The sequence below is a fragment of the Colletotrichum orchidophilum genome, assembly GCF_001831195.1.
Source record: "Colletotrichum orchidophilum strain IMI 309357 chromosome Unknown Scaffold_171.1, whole genome shotgun sequence".
Lineage (NCBI taxonomy): Eukaryota > Fungi > Ascomycota > Sordariomycetes > Glomerellales > Glomerellaceae > Colletotrichum > Colletotrichum orchidophilum.
In genome coordinates, this window is record NW_019173127.1 from 1 (window position 1) to 14,748 (window position 14,748).

At 52.5% G+C, this 14,748-nt stretch overlaps 4 protein-coding genes across 4 annotated transcripts; all 4 read left to right on the top strand.

Moving 5' to 3' along the window:
• Positions 1 to 1,820: 1,820 nt before the first annotated feature.
• CORC01_12927 (PHD-finger domain-containing protein) lies at positions 1,821 to 4,469 on the top strand (the record flags this gene model as incomplete). Its single annotated transcript, XM_022624545.1, has 5 exons — positions 1,821 to 2,183; positions 2,253 to 2,347; positions 2,415 to 2,532; positions 2,584 to 2,682; positions 2,739 to 4,469. Coding segments are annotated over 5 exons (2,406 nt in total), but the record flags the coding sequence as incomplete, so codon positions are not given.
• A 1,708-nt stretch (positions 4,470 to 6,177) lies between these two features.
• On the top strand, positions 6,178 to 6,545 carry CORC01_12928 (uncharacterized protein; the record flags this gene model as incomplete). The annotated part of the gene is made up of 2 exons (XM_022624546.1): positions 6,178 to 6,259; positions 6,409 to 6,545. The coding sequence occupies 2 exons, from the start codon at positions 6,178 to 6,180 to the stop codon at positions 6,543 to 6,545; spliced, it is 219 nt and encodes a 72-aa protein (XP_022468926.1).
• A 4,524-nt stretch (positions 6,546 to 11,069) lies between these two features.
• Positions 11,070 to 12,744, top strand: CORC01_12929 (HMG box protein; the record flags this gene model as incomplete). The annotated part of the gene is made up of 3 exons (XM_022624547.1): positions 11,070 to 11,303; positions 11,372 to 11,443; positions 11,500 to 12,744. The coding sequence occupies 3 exons, from the start codon at positions 11,070 to 11,072 to the stop codon at positions 12,742 to 12,744; spliced, it is 1,551 nt and encodes a 516-aa protein (XP_022468927.1).
• A 1,020-nt stretch (positions 12,745 to 13,764) lies between these two features.
• CORC01_12930 (transmembrane protein 32) lies at positions 13,765 to 14,306 on the top strand (the record flags this gene model as incomplete). Its single annotated transcript, XM_022624548.1, has 2 exons — positions 13,765 to 13,820; positions 13,919 to 14,306. The coding sequence occupies 2 exons, from the start codon at positions 13,765 to 13,767 to the stop codon at positions 14,304 to 14,306; spliced, it is 444 nt and encodes a 147-aa protein (XP_022468928.1).
• Between the last annotated feature and the right edge of the window lie 442 nt (positions 14,307 to 14,748).

A 14,748-nucleotide genomic window follows, 5' to 3' on the forward strand; every position in this document is an offset into this window, starting at 1 on the left:
AAAAAAAAAAAAAAAAAAAAAAAAAAAAAAAAAAAAAAAAAAAAAAAAAAAAAAAAAAAAAAAAAAAAAAAAAAAAAAAAAAAAAAAAAAAAAAAAAAAAAAAAAAAAAAAAAAAAAAAAAAAAAAAAGAAAAAAAAAAAAAAAAAAAAAAAAAAAAAAAAAAAAAAAAAAAAAAAAGTTTAAACTTGATTGAAATATCTCTCAAGTATAGAGAAATATCTTAAATAATCTCTTTGTGTGTTTTAATATTTAATATTTCTTAACTATTCGACGTTGAAGGGTCAGTTTTGTTGACGGTACTCAGAAGACCGGCCTGTGATTTTGACCCCCGCGTGCCTACCGGAGCTACCTTACCTTATTAAGTTATGGTAGTTACCGTAAAAGGTGCTGTACCTCATGCAGAGGATTCGGGTTTCGAGAACACGGGGTGCCCGTCAGGGGCCGAGGATGTACTGACACAGTGTGTACTCAGTTGAAGGCGTGTTTCACCGCCCCGATTCAGTCTCGAAACTGCCAGGGTGGTGAGGTTAGCCCCTGGAACCTTACTTGCTGCAGGACCCAGGCAGAGCATACAAACTTACGAAGTAAGGTAGCCTGCCCGGTATCATCTTCCTCCCTACGTGGAGTACCTTTCTGGACCGAGACGACGGAATGGGGATGAGACGGCAGCCCACGGAGTATGCAAAAACACCACGCGGATGAACGGCATTCCACAAGCTCGTTGTGTGCACTCTGTACAGAATTTACGTAGCCGGTTCGCATAGGTAGGCTAGCCAATAGCCATTTTGAAGTTAGTGGACACTTCTCAGCAGCACGCCGCCCACCTCAATTCTATCCGTACGGATACATATGTTGATGGCAAACTAAACTGCCAGATGCCCAGCTCGTGTCAGCTTCGTCCAGCCGACGCTGTGGAGTATGGCTGAGTAATTTTGCTGTATGCCCCCAAACGTCTCCATCGATCTTGATCTTACTGTGCATGCAATGACTATCAACAGCGACACATAGTGAGAGACCATTCCACTGCCAGGAAACAGGACCCAGGTAAATGGAACAACTTAGAGCGTTGTGTATTGTTTTCAATCCATGTTAAGGCAACTCATCCATTAAGACATGGACAATTGCAGAGATCTGACTATGCTTTGCTGGGGCGCAGAAGAAGACACCCACGAACACCCAGGTCGGGAAGGCCAAAAGGATCGTGCTCCCAGGGGCTCAGCTCTCTCCCGAGCACCACAGGCCGCCGCATGTTCTTCCTCCGTCCTCTCTGAATTACATAATCCGGCTTAGGTAATATGCCCAGCTGGGCGGCCAGAGGAGCGCGCAAGCTAGGATCCGTTTTCGATGCTACCCAGCAGACACCTACACGCCCACGCGCCCGTACCAGTATCCGTAGGTGAGGTAGATACGCCGCGGCCCAAACGCGTCTACTTTAGGCCAGGCAAGGTCGAGTAGCACTGGCGTCCGGAGCCACTGTCCATCCACGCCGGGTAAGGTAAGGTAGTAAGGTAATTTAATTGCATCCACCCGACTTACTCCCGTGCCTTTGGCTTTGCTTTGCCGTTCCTTTTTGCTCGCTACCTCAGAGACTGAACGACGCCTACGCATGCGGCTGAGTTCATGACGCCCCCAGTATTCAAAGTCCGCTGCGTCCAGTCCTAGTCACATTCCCACCTCGATTTGATTCTTCTTCATCAGCTCCTGGCCTACAACATCAACCCCTCGTTGTCGCCTGACGAATCCATCCATAAAATTTGGCCTGACGACCTGTCTCGATTGATCGACGGCCGACCTGCTCCCTTCAATCCGAACCTGCCTCTACAAGGGCTTCACCTCATCGGCGCTACACTGCGCGACGACATCGTATCAATGACGCGACAGTCCTGAGTGATACCCGCGACATCCCGAGCAAGCTTTCCGAACGGCATCAGGCCCGAGTGTTTCACCCCAAGATATTTGCTGCATCGATCTCTCCTTCGACTTGCTTTGGCGCATCGACGCAAGACGCCAGCATTACCATGGTGTCACCCCGTAAAAGGACACTGCACGAGGCTGAAATTGGCTCGAAAGAAGAATCCTCGTTGCTATTTCGCTTACGGAATCAATGGCAATTCGCAAATCTCTGCCAGTGGATCTATCTCTTTGGCAAAGTGGTCAAGATTGATGACAACCTAGATACTGAGGTATGCTGCTTTTTGCACTAATCCTTAATGCTCCACGGACGCTACCATCCGCTGACTACTTACTCCTAGGATATTGAGACCGAGTGCCTGAAGCCGAATGCTCCCGTACTCCAGGATATCGGGCTCGCCCTGCTCAAGTTCATTTCGTCTCACCGTGGTCTAACGTACGCCAGCCAACCTTGCCAACGTCGCTTGTCGCATGTCATTTTCCCCTAAGCTAAGATGTCGCAGGCACCAGCTCTTTGACGAGTACACACGAAGACAATACTTGGCGAGGGCACCTGAGAAGAACCCATTTGGCACACAGGAAATCGCAGCGAAATTTACGGACTTCAATGTCTTAACTAAGGTAATTGCGTGCTCTACCTCGGTGCGTCTAGCTTTTCTAATTCTGGAGCAGGTGCAAATTCTCCAACAAATGACACAATGGATCATGGCTCGCCCCGAGCGTGTCAGGGAGAAGATGGAGGAACAGAAGGACATCGACCAGGCTAGCTGGGTGAGTGCTCGGATCACCTTCTTTTTTTGCTTCAGTATGCTGACAGATCCGGACAGCGGATAGAGCCCATCGGCTGGGATAAAGATGACCGCACGTATTTCGTTCTCGATGATAACAGGGTTTACAGAATGACCGAACCGCCAAACCCTCCCACCCCTAAGAAGAGGCCCAAAGCTGCCAAATACGGATCCCGCTCAAACAAGAGACGACGCGTCTCTGCACCAAATGAAGCGGACCACGCGGACCAGTCTGCAAATGAATCGACCGATGTTGTTGCTGACACAACCGAGGACAATAGCCTAGGCAGCATGAAATGGGAATGCCTTGCAGTCAGCTTGGAAGATGTACAGGAGATTATTAAGTCTTTCCATAAAACCAAGGACGACAACGAAAAGATCCTGCGAAACCAATTGCAAGAGCATCTACTTCCTATTCTGGAGAAGCAAGAGGTGTCGAGGAAGCGCAAAGAGCAGCAGCGAGAGCGGGAGCTATCGAACCTGGCTAAAATGGCAAATGCGAAGCGCTCCAGCCGCATCGCGAACAAGGCTGAGCAGCAGAAACAAGAGGAGAAGGCTCAGGAAAATGCCAAGGTTTTGCAAGTTCGACGGGCTGCAGAAAAGAAACAAGAGCAGCAACAGCTCAAAATCGAAAAAGAGCGGGACCTGAGACTGGAATCCCGAGAAAACCGACTGAAGGAGCGGGAAGCTCGCCGCTTACAACATGAACGCGAACTCTCACAACTGTCAGAGGACAACCGCAGTGGCTCGGGTCGTATCTCGGAGCGACGGCTGCAAGCCGAGATAGAGAAAAACAAGCGAGCACTTGAACAGCTTGAAGACGAGGAGGAGGACTGGATATTTGATTGCATCTGCGGTGTCTACGGCCAGGTCGACGACGGGACTCATAGTGTGGCTTGCGAAAAATGCAACGTCTGGCAACACAGCAAGTGTCTCGATATCAGCGAGACTGAAGCTGAGAAACCTGAATTTCATTTCATCTGTCAGTCGTGCAAGCAGCGCGAGCAAGAAGCGGCTGCAAAACCGAAAACGACTATAAAGCTCAAGATTAATCGCCCAGCCGATGCATCGTTCTCGCCTATAAAACAACCGCCTCAGGAGAGCCACAGATTAAACCCATCAGGGCTGTCAGAGGGAAACATCTCAGCCGTTTTGATGACAGATGATGGCTCACGTATAGGGCATGGCGGGTCGATTCTGCTGCGGAACGAATCGGAACTTGAACGAGAGACAGGGGCACCATCAGCGTCTGCATTCCTGAGCGGCCACTCTCAAGCTCTTGGGACAAATGGGGCCAAGGAAAGCAGCCCGGAGCCAAAAACACCCAACGCTGAGAACCATGAAGCTGATGACGGCAGAGCTCATCGTGACCGTGTTTACAAGCCCTTGACGAACGGTAACGGCAGTGTCTCTGCAAGCCCACCACGAGCTAGGACGACGCCAGCTCCGCGGGACGTCTCATCGCCCAGGCATGGAGCCTCCAGTCTGATGGCCACGCCCATTATTAGTCGCGAGCATGGCATCCCGGGTTCAGCACATTCATCTTTCACACTGCCCGCTCCCGAAGGCGGACTCTCTCCGACCAAGCATTCTCCCCCCATACCCCGTCCGCAACCCCCAAGCATCAAAACGCCTGCCCTCCCTGCTGTTCTGCCGCCTGTAGCAACGCTTTCGCCATCGCCACGTCAGCAGATTTTGACGCCCCCAATCAAGCCTGCGGAGCCGGTTCGACGGTCGCAACCTCCAGGTGCAAGTCCGAGTGCGCTTTGAAACGAGACAGGAAGTCCGAGGCGGTCTTGGGATTGCAATATCAATCAATGCACAGGAATAGTCTTGTATAAGAAGTACAGGAGCTGCGTCTTGAACTCTGCATAGTGGAGGGATCGGTATGACCCTTGTTCCCACAGAATACACATGAATTATTTGTATATGTATGGATACTATATGTCCAATGACATCTTATAGAATAGGTAGTTACGAGTAGAAGATTCCCAACCACGTACTCACGTGGACATGAATTAGTTCGTTGACACTGGCGAGCGAGAAAAAACGGAAAATTGTGCTATTTCGCGCGTGACATGGAGTCTCAGCTTTGGGTAGTTATTATTTAGGTTCATCTCTTGACGGCTGTAGAGATGACAACGAGTGTTGGGAGCAAGAAACTGATCGTACTTATGCAGAGCCAGATGAGGCTTCACGAGCGAAGTGCACACTGGGTACCTAATACGTAGGCCCGTCCCGACCTAGAGATGCCGCCGGATATCTCTAAAGTGACAGCCTTGGCTGAGAGCACCACTGGCTGCATCAAGGTAGGGAGGGCTGGCCGCAACGATTACCTCTCGAAGCCGTTGCAGGACCATCTAGACTGCATGACCTTCTAGCACCGTGCCGGGAACGGAGACGCGAGAATATAAAGGTGAGGAATCACTCTGGACGCACCTTCATCATTCAACGAACCGATGGTCTAAGCTTCAAGACATGCTCGGGCAATAGGCGACAACCCATGCATCAGCTTGCTCATGTCTTGCTCGGGGAAGACCGACACTTAATCCTTGATGTGTCGTTCTCGTTGGTCTCGAGGGATGTCTCGGTTTGTTGAGATTGCAGACGAGCTCGGTGACGTGGTGATGATGAAGGATGGAAACACGACCACCGGCATGCTTTCCCCCACATTTACGGCCATGTCTACGAGACCACGACGGGCCACATCCGGCCGCCGCCGTGGGTGAAACCCCGAAATAGCAGATTGTCATTCTCAGCTTGCAGAGCAACGGCGTGCTTGACACAGGCGGTCAAAATTCAAGGTGGAGAGGCAGTCGAAAGTGGATTTGCATATCGGCCTTAACCCTGGCTGCCTTTCGACGGCAAGGCCTGGACAATTCATTTGACCAAACGAGAGAAGAGCACGAGAGGCAAGCTGCACGTCTGCCATATGCGTGCCCATGCATGCCTATGCGGAATGGTGGGAAGGGGCGAATGGAGACGGCAGCGGGCTACGAATACATTGGGGAGACACGCTTGACGGAAGGCATGAGCAAACTTGATGTCAAAGTTGAAAGTGAGTCGCCCTGGGCCTGAGGTAAACGCCAATACGGATTCCATCTAGCGGGAATAGCGGAGGTGATGGCGATGGCGATGGCTGCGGCGGCGGCATATCATCAAGGCCTAGGCACCTTTGAGTCTCGGCAAAAGGTGACAGATTCTCAACTTCCACTCTATGGTACTGGCTAGGAGTGGAGGACCGGCCGGGGGGGCCGTTGCAGTGCACTAGTAGTTATGCATGGCTCCTGCAACAACAGGTGCCTTGCATGAATGGAAAACGAGTGAATGCGCAGGTGCATGCGGCGGTATCCAGGAGATGAGGTCCGAGACTCCAAAGAGCGGGGGCCAGCGGGAGTCTTGGAGATGGCGTATTGGGTAGTTTGTAGATGTCAGCCAGCCATTGGATGTTCATGTTCTGCATTTCGCTCGGATCGACATGGAGCCTCAGGATGCAGCAGCCGACCAGACCACCGTGCCACTGTCGCTGCCGTCCCTGCGTGCGGCGTGCCTGTGCCTGCGTGTGTGGAGAAGAATAAAAAGAGGCGAAATGGGGCCGCCGTCAAGAGTCAGGACGAGGCACTAAGACGCGCACTAGGGGATTATCTGAGCCAGCTCTAGGGTCAGATCTGGGGCCAAGAGGCACGGACGAAGACATGGCGCCAAGTAGCTTGCAGGCGTAAGCCGCAAGCGCAGGATGACGGGCGAGTAGCTCGGAAGACGGACGACCTGGCAGAGTCTTTTGCGGCGCCCGGAAGCATGGGCAAGGTCGAAGAAGATGGAGAAGCTGAGCCGGAGGCTACCTAGGAGAGGTCGGTCAGGTCTGAGGCTGACTGATAGAGGACGATGGATCTCCCGCACACTGCATACGGTGGCACCCTTTGGAGACGGCAACGGGCTATCCGTAATGTACATTTATGGACCTGAGTCTCTCATCTGTCCCATATGGCCTATGCCTCCGTCTTGGACCCAGCACCCGAAGGTCGAATCAACCGCGTCCCGGGTTTTCTCACGCTCCTCGGCTACCATCACCAGGCTAAGATGGCCTAGCTAGTCCGGAGGCCATGGTGGCAGAATTCAAGAGAATCCAGACAATAGTTGCCGAGCGGAGGCATGTTCAGAGGGAGTGTCATGGCGTGAGACGCGAGATACCCTGGGACGTTGCGTGATGTAAGGTAAGGCATTGAAAAGATGCGTAACGATGAGACTCAGATGCCAATTTCTCTTGCGTGAGTTTGGTGTCATGGGTGTGCGCATGTGTGTCTGGAGGACCCTGGGCACCGCGGGAATGATTTGCTACTGTTTCCCATTCATGTGGCTTTGAATGGGAAACAACGAGAACCAAATTGCTTTGTGGTGGGAGGTGCCTACCGACTGACCAAGCCCAGGGTTCCGATGCCGAGGAAGGAGGGGGTTGTTGGAAGTTGGTCTTCATTTACCAGCTGAACGGTTAGGACAGGCGCGCAAAAGGTCGCTGGTTGTGGTCTGCTGGTCTGGCCTGAAATCGTGAGGCCTGGGTCTGACACAAGGGCACGGTTGATGATACAGGTACCGAGGCTGCGTGTTTGTAATGAACCGAACGAACAAAGTGAGGATATCAAACCATGCAGGATATCAACACGAACGTTGGAAATGGCCCGCGATAGGAGAGAGAGAAAGAGAGAGAGGGTGTGTGTGTGTGTGTGTGTGACTGTGTGTGTGAGATTCGAAGGGGAGAGAGTTAGTAAGGCACCTCGGATGGAGAAAGGTCGAGAGAGACGTGGAGACATCTACCTTGCACAGCTGGCTGGGATGGGCAATCCAAGGCAAGAGACGAAATAAGCCGCGGGAAGGAGGGGACGTACACCAACAGGTAAGGTACATTCATTACCTTTACCTTACCGTAAGGCGCCGAGACGAGCAAGAGAGAGACGGGTATCCACCGATCCCCACGCACCGTGCCAGGCAGGAAGGACGGGCGTGGAAGAGTCAAAGAAGGAGCGAAACGGAATGCGCGCCACACGTTCTGTTTCTGGACAAGGCCAATCAGAAGAGACGCCACCAACACATCCGGCAGCCGAGTGAGCAAACAAACATTCCAGTTCCCTGCCGTACCTTGCCTGCCTTGTCAAGCTTGCCTACATGTACCTACTCCATGAGGTGTTGCGTGCTCCGTTGGTGCAGGGGAGGGCAGTGCGTCCCCCCAACTTCCCAACTTTATCCTTTGGGCTTCTTGCTTTTCTTCCTCCAGGGCTCCAGGGTATCTCGTGGCCGATCGTCTTCTTTTTGCTACTAGCAGACCCAGCCGCTCTACATCCCACTGCTTTTTGCTGTTCTACCTTGCGTTGAGGAATGAGGTATCAGCATCGCATGTTTTAGTCCCGGTAACTCGCGATCCAAGATAGGTACTCTCCTTCTCCTCTCAACGTCCGCCTCACATGACAGTTCTCATAACATGGCCCCTTGCTTCGATCTTCTCTTTTGCTGCTATTCTGAGCTCCTGCGCCATGTTTCCTGCCCTGCCTTCCATCATGGATTCTTCGTGAGAGAAACAGGCATGTTCAGCCGTGGAGGGAGAGACGAACACGTGCACAGACATGTGGGGAGGCGTGGCTTTGTCGAAGGGAGGGGTGAGGTGAGGAGGGAGGACTGTCAGAATAAACATGGTCGGAAACTCAATGATGTATGAATGGGAATAGGCACGACGAAATAGAAGGAAGGGGGGAAACAAGGGTACATACAACACGGGGTGGGATGAGAAGTAAACAAGACATCGCTCAGACTGGAGATTGGGTAAGTCCCCTCGCAGTGAGCTTTGGCAAGAGATGGATCATCTTGAGCTAACCGGCTATCAGCGTGAACCAGTGGGGGTAAGACGGGATGAGATGATGGAGGCCGAAGAGGAGAGACACGAATCTAATCCCTGTCAAGATGGGAACCATGCGGTCAGTCAAGATGAAGCGGTGCATCTCAGTCATTTTCTGGTAGCAACATCAGACGAAGCAGATGCAGCACTGCCCGTGCAATTGCGGCAGCAAGCATCTTCATATTGACCGGGGGGTGGGTTCCCACCCAGCGATGCCCGCCCTGTGTTAAATCCCCTCCATGTTACTTGTTGTCGAGCAACGTCGTGCCTCTCTGCCTCTGCGTCGGTGTATTTCGTGTCGTTTACCGCCCTCCCCCGCGAGCGTCGGCCAGTTTCGTATACATGCCCAATTACTAGGACCCACATGTTGCAGCAACATGGTATGGCATAGCATGGCAATGATGCCGTGTTGGCCACCTGGGGACGGCCTGCGAGTAATGACCTGGGCTTGTGATGGTAAGAGACGACGTGAGCCAGCTCGAGGTGGGCTCAACAACACCAAGATACCGGACACCAGTGTCCCCCGGCACCAGCAGGGGCGGGGGCTATCTCGCTCGCTTTAGCCGAAGACGGCCAAACAGAACAGCAGGACCAACGGATGGGTTGTCATTTAGTGGTAAAGGCTTGGTAAGGCTGGTGTACGGCCGCCCGGCGCCGCTTTCAACCCCATGTCCGAATGCGGCAATCAGCTAGATGCTCTTTCGGACACTGAGAAGCCAGCGACGGCATAGAAGGGAGGCTAGAGCCAAAGAAGCAGAGGCCCAACTTGCAAGATGCACATGCGTATCATGTAGACATAAAACCACCCAGCCCGGCCGAACGCTTTTCTTTCACTCCCCATCTCGCCCCTCCCCTCTTCCAAAGGGTTGAATGAATGTATCCTCTCATCGGTTCTCCGTTGTGACAAAGACCGGCTTCCCTTGGCTTTTCCATCTGCCTCTAAGTTCTTTTAAACACGGCCAGGATATCTTATTCGCTTGAGATTCAGATTCGGATTCGGATTCAGACCCTCAGATATCCATCTGGCACGCTTCCTCTCTCTCTCTCTCTCTCTCTCTCTCTCTCTCTCATATACATACACACACATATACGCACATACATACACTCAACTCCCCACCTACCGGTAGCTCTGCAACACGCCGCACTCCGGTCCAGCGTGTGCATTACCAGGGTCGTCACCCAGAGGAGGGCCAAGAAAGAAGGAGAAAGGAACCATACTGGCAAGGAGACGCGAGAGAGGCGAGCCAACACTACCTTCACCCAACATTGCTATCTTGGGATAAGAAGAGCGGGGATCAGAGGAACAGCCAACGTGCGCCAGAGACGAAGAGAGAAAGAGAAAGAAAGAAGAAGTCCTGAGTAACAATGAGAAGCGAACAACCAACCATCTGAACAACAACAACAACAACAACGACCACAAGAACTTTCAAAGCAGACAGGGAAAAGCTCACCGATATTACTCCAGAGCCTAAGCAGTCTACCGCCCTCTCTCGCCTATCATCAAAGAGCAAGAAGACAGGCTATTCATGGAGCTTCCTGCGCTTGGCCTCTTGTCATACCACCACCCCTCATAAGCCTAACCAGCCCTGACCAGCCCACCAGGCCTTCATCAGTCGGACATTGTGGTTGCATCCCATATCCCAGGGGAACGGTTCCAGATCACCACCGATCCCTGCTCCTCGGCTGCTTGCAACCTCGTTCGCCCGCTATTCATCCTGGCCATCCCTGGTCCCTGCAACAACGCATCGCAACTCACTGCATACTTGCAGCTGCAGCTGTGTCTGCAATAGGCATACGGATCAGAGACACAGGCACAGACAGACACTCCAGGTACTTCCTGAACAGCCACCAGGACAAGACCCCCCAGGAACAACCTGTATTTCTGCTTCTCTTCGTAGCCCTACTTCCACTCTCTGGTCACCAGAGACTACTACTTACTCCCCCATCCGATCTGTCCTGCCCGGCTTACCCTTCTTCTTTCTCATGCACACACTACCCCCTGACCAATACCACCAGTGGCTCCTCGACATCTACTGAATGTAGATAATCTGTGGGTGCAGCAGCTTCTTTCACATAATCTGCTACACCGCAGCTGTTGCTTGCCTTCTTCTCTCTCGCCTCCACTCGCTCAGAAGTCTGCGTCTACTGCCATACACATCCGTCACCTGACCAAACCTGGCCTCGTGTTACCATTGGAGACCAACACTTGCCCATCATCCAACAACTACTTTATTCTTACACAAGTACCCAGACAGCTGCCAGTGAAAGCAAAAATAAAACGACAAGAAGAGTTGGGAAAAGAAGCAGGACACCCCAGCAAATCTGCAACACTTGACATTCAGAAAGCATTGAGAGAACCCATTTAGACTTCTTCGTCTTTCGGTCCACCTTCTTCGCCCGTTTCTGGCTACCCGGTAAGCCAACACTGGCTAGCAACCAACGACAGACAACTCCAACGGCCTTCTCACTGCTTTCAGCCTTGTGGAATGGAACACAACGGTCCCCCGTCTCCTGCTCCCTCAAACGATGACATCTACCCGAACGGACTGCATCACTTGATACGCCCTGAAGGAGCCACATCCTACCCCCGAGAACACTTGCATCCGAGTGATATGGGGGGTATGCAAACTCCCTCTCGATACGGTACACCTGGTCCACAACAAGACATGCAATACGATCATCACTCTCCATACTCTCATCGCCCACATGATGGTCAGATGGTAAGCAGCCCTGTCCCAAGCCCAGCTCTTCCTGTGTCAATACAGCATTTGCTAACAAGACTGGACAGTCGTATAACCATGGTTATGATACGAGCGTCAGCTCCATATATGGCCCGATGTCCGGGGATCTGAGCCACCAAGTAAGCAACATTGCGGTTTTTCACGATGATACACACACTCACATGCTTGCCTGCAGCCATACAGTACCCCTGACACATCACCGCCCACGCCGTCGAGGCCATCAGATGTGTTGACCACCCGCAGCGGTCTTAGCATCCACAAGGGGTCGTCGACCATCAAGCCGCTCGCAGCGAGAGCAACACGTGTTGAAAAGTCAACGCCTAAGAAGAAGAAGAAGGAGAGGGCAAAGTCGGCCAAGAAGGTTGATAGCGTTACCAAGCCACTCAGCGAATTAGCAAAGGAGCAACCGCACATCCCAGTAGCGGACATTGGGGCTTATGTCCAACGGTCTGCAGAAATGCGGATGAAGGAGGTCGAGGAGAGCAAGACGCCAGGCCGGATCAAGCGACCGATGAACGCCTTCATGCTGTACCGCAAAGCGTATCAGAACCTTGCCAAAAGTCTCTGTACACAAAATAACCATCAAATTGTGTCTCAGGTTTGTGGTTGCGGCTGGCCCTTGGAGCCGGAAGGGGTTCGTGACCAGTTTAATGAATGGGCGAAGGAAGAGCGGGCAAACCACCAGTTAGCTCACCCAGGTTACAAGTTCACACCGTCGAAACCGAGGCCCAAGGCGAGAGAAGAAGAAGAGTCCGATCAAGGCGACATAGATGACATGGAATGGGGTGCGAGCCGCGCGAGCTCAAGGAGCAGGCAAATCAGGAAACCCGGACACGGCAGGAACGATGCACCAGCGTCCATTTTCCAGAATTACCCACCATTGCAGACGAGTCCCATGGGTCTTGGCGTCCAGACACAGTCCATGTACCATTACAGTAATCCGGGAAAGCCTCTCCCAGCACCATACAGCCAGAATGGTCTTGGCGGCGGCCAGTATTACCAGCAAAGCGTCCATCAGCGCCAGGACGCCACCGGTTTCGTTGAAGACGTGCTCATCAGGAAGACGCCATCACCAGCGATGGGCTACGCAGCACCGTCGATGGATCACCGGTACGACGGCATTGGCCATTACGGTCCAATGTCGCATCATGATGGCATTGATCCAATGATTGATCCGGGCCTGATGGGACACGGAGGTCACCCATACGGCGACGCGTACGGCGATCCCATGCTGGAACCGAGATGGATGCATCGGCTCAATTTTAGCGACGGAAGGCAGGAACTGCTTGATACTCTGCCTGGGTTCGATGAAAACCTCATACACGATCCCCAACTTCAGATCCTGAGAGGACCAGAAAGTAGCTGGAAAGTGGAGGAGCTTGAGGGCAGCCACTTCAACAACTGGATAGACCCAGAGTGAGCGGGAGGAGACGGGAAGAGAGCGGTTCGAGTCCCACCCCGTTCTTGTTGTACATTGTTCGAGAAAAGAAAGGGCGTCAGGAGTATTGGGTATCTTAGAACGTAGGCGGAAATCTCCTTTCTGTTTGGTTTTGTTGAGACTGGAGATGAACATGTTATTGTGGGCGGACCTTGGGCAAACGGAGACAGAGAGAGTGAGGAGAAAGAGAAGGCTCGGGACTGTTCCATCGAGGGCGAGGACATCGAAGTGAGAGGCTGTCTCAGAAGGAAGAACTTTACCTCCGCGTTCCTACTTAATTTCCTCAGCTTGCAGTGCCGTCCCAATGATTCAAGCGTTCTCCAGGGCGGAATTGGTGATGAGCAGCAAAGACCCACGGTGGGAGTGCCTTCCTTGCCTTGAGACGCTGTGTTTTCGATGTCCCGGATTTGGGGCCCGATCCTACAGATGGCCGGCAGCGTGCAAGCGAAGAAAGGGTTAGGACCATTCGTGAATATCAGGTTGTATGCCATGGCGATGGCGGCAAATTCAATTCCAGGCGATAGACCGTGGTCGCTGGGCAGGTTGGTCCCCTTCTGTGGTGACACATTGATTAGCGGACAGCCAGGGGAGTCGGCAAGGCCCTGAAAGTATTCTAGCTCCGCCTTTATGTATCTAAGCCAGGTACAGCAATTTCTTAGTACGTTATCGGGAGCCCAGTGTGTATACTAAGGTAAGGTAGGTAGCTGGGTACCTTAGCCACCTTATTTCCCCACAAAAGTGACACCCGACCATTCTAACGAGGCACCAGTAACTGCTCAGCGCCAGTGACTTCGGCGTTGAATCCATCTCAGCTACCTCATCCTGCACACCACCCACCCACCTCACCTACTAAGCTCTGGAGCATGCTAAGCCTGGGCCAGTCTCGACGAGAGCTTTCTTCTTCCACTTCAATATTTAACAATTCAACCAAAGCAAGTGTTGGCTCTGGGGCAGCTGACAGATCGTGCACCAACGGGCTCGCATCAAATACGCTTTCACGTCATGACCTGGATCTCACGCTCAATCACGGCCGTTGGCCTTCTCCTCCTCGGCCATGCGTAAGTCTTTCCTCTCCCGATCCGCCTCACCCCCATCTCTGTCTTCCACTCCCTCAAACGAGCCACAAAAGTGCCTAACACCTGCTTGATACAAACAGCTGCTACTCGGCCCAAGAGCACTCCGCACTGCAATCTTTCCGAGCTGCCTCGCCCCTGGCAACGTCTGCCTCGCCAGCCGCCACTTCGCTACCGGCAGATATCAACATTGAGACGGCTGTGGCGACTCTAATCGTCGTCCTTGGCTTGGTTTTGGGCGCACCAAACCTCCGGCCGATTGAATGGCGTGTTTGGGCGGGCAAGATTGAAAGAGAGGGCGAGATGGGATTCATGACGGGCAGCGGGGAGGTGGAAAAGGACTATACTGGCAACCCATTCCGCATTCTCGAGAGTCGGCCTGGCTTTGCCGATATTCGGAAACAGAAGCGAGACTTTACCAACTGGGTGAAGGCTGGGGACAAGGCTGACACCGCGGCCACGTCGGGATGAGTTACGGATGGCGAGCGATGCCAAGTGATATAGACAGTTCAATGCGCCCGCGGCGCACGGACACCATAGCCAAGGAGTTGCCAGAAATATGTGATCAGTGCAAGGGCGTGTGATGGCAGTTTCCATTCCTGGATATCACGAAGGGTCAATGTCCTTCGTTATGGACTGAGATATTTAAATCGGGTGAGTCTCTCAGCCCAAATACTTAATAAGAGAAAAATTGAAGGGGGAAAAAAAAAGGAGAAGAGAAACTCTAGCCCGATCCTGACTCCTGAGCACATCAGACAAGTGCCCCCTTTCCCTTCGACTCCTTCAAAAGAAAATTGATTCCACCGTGGTTCATCACGTTAGCTATTCCATGTGGAGGAGCAGAAAAGGCAGGTGCTCCTCCTGAAGCTTAGTCTTGAGAGCTCTCTCAACTTCACTCGCTAAATTCGGGCCA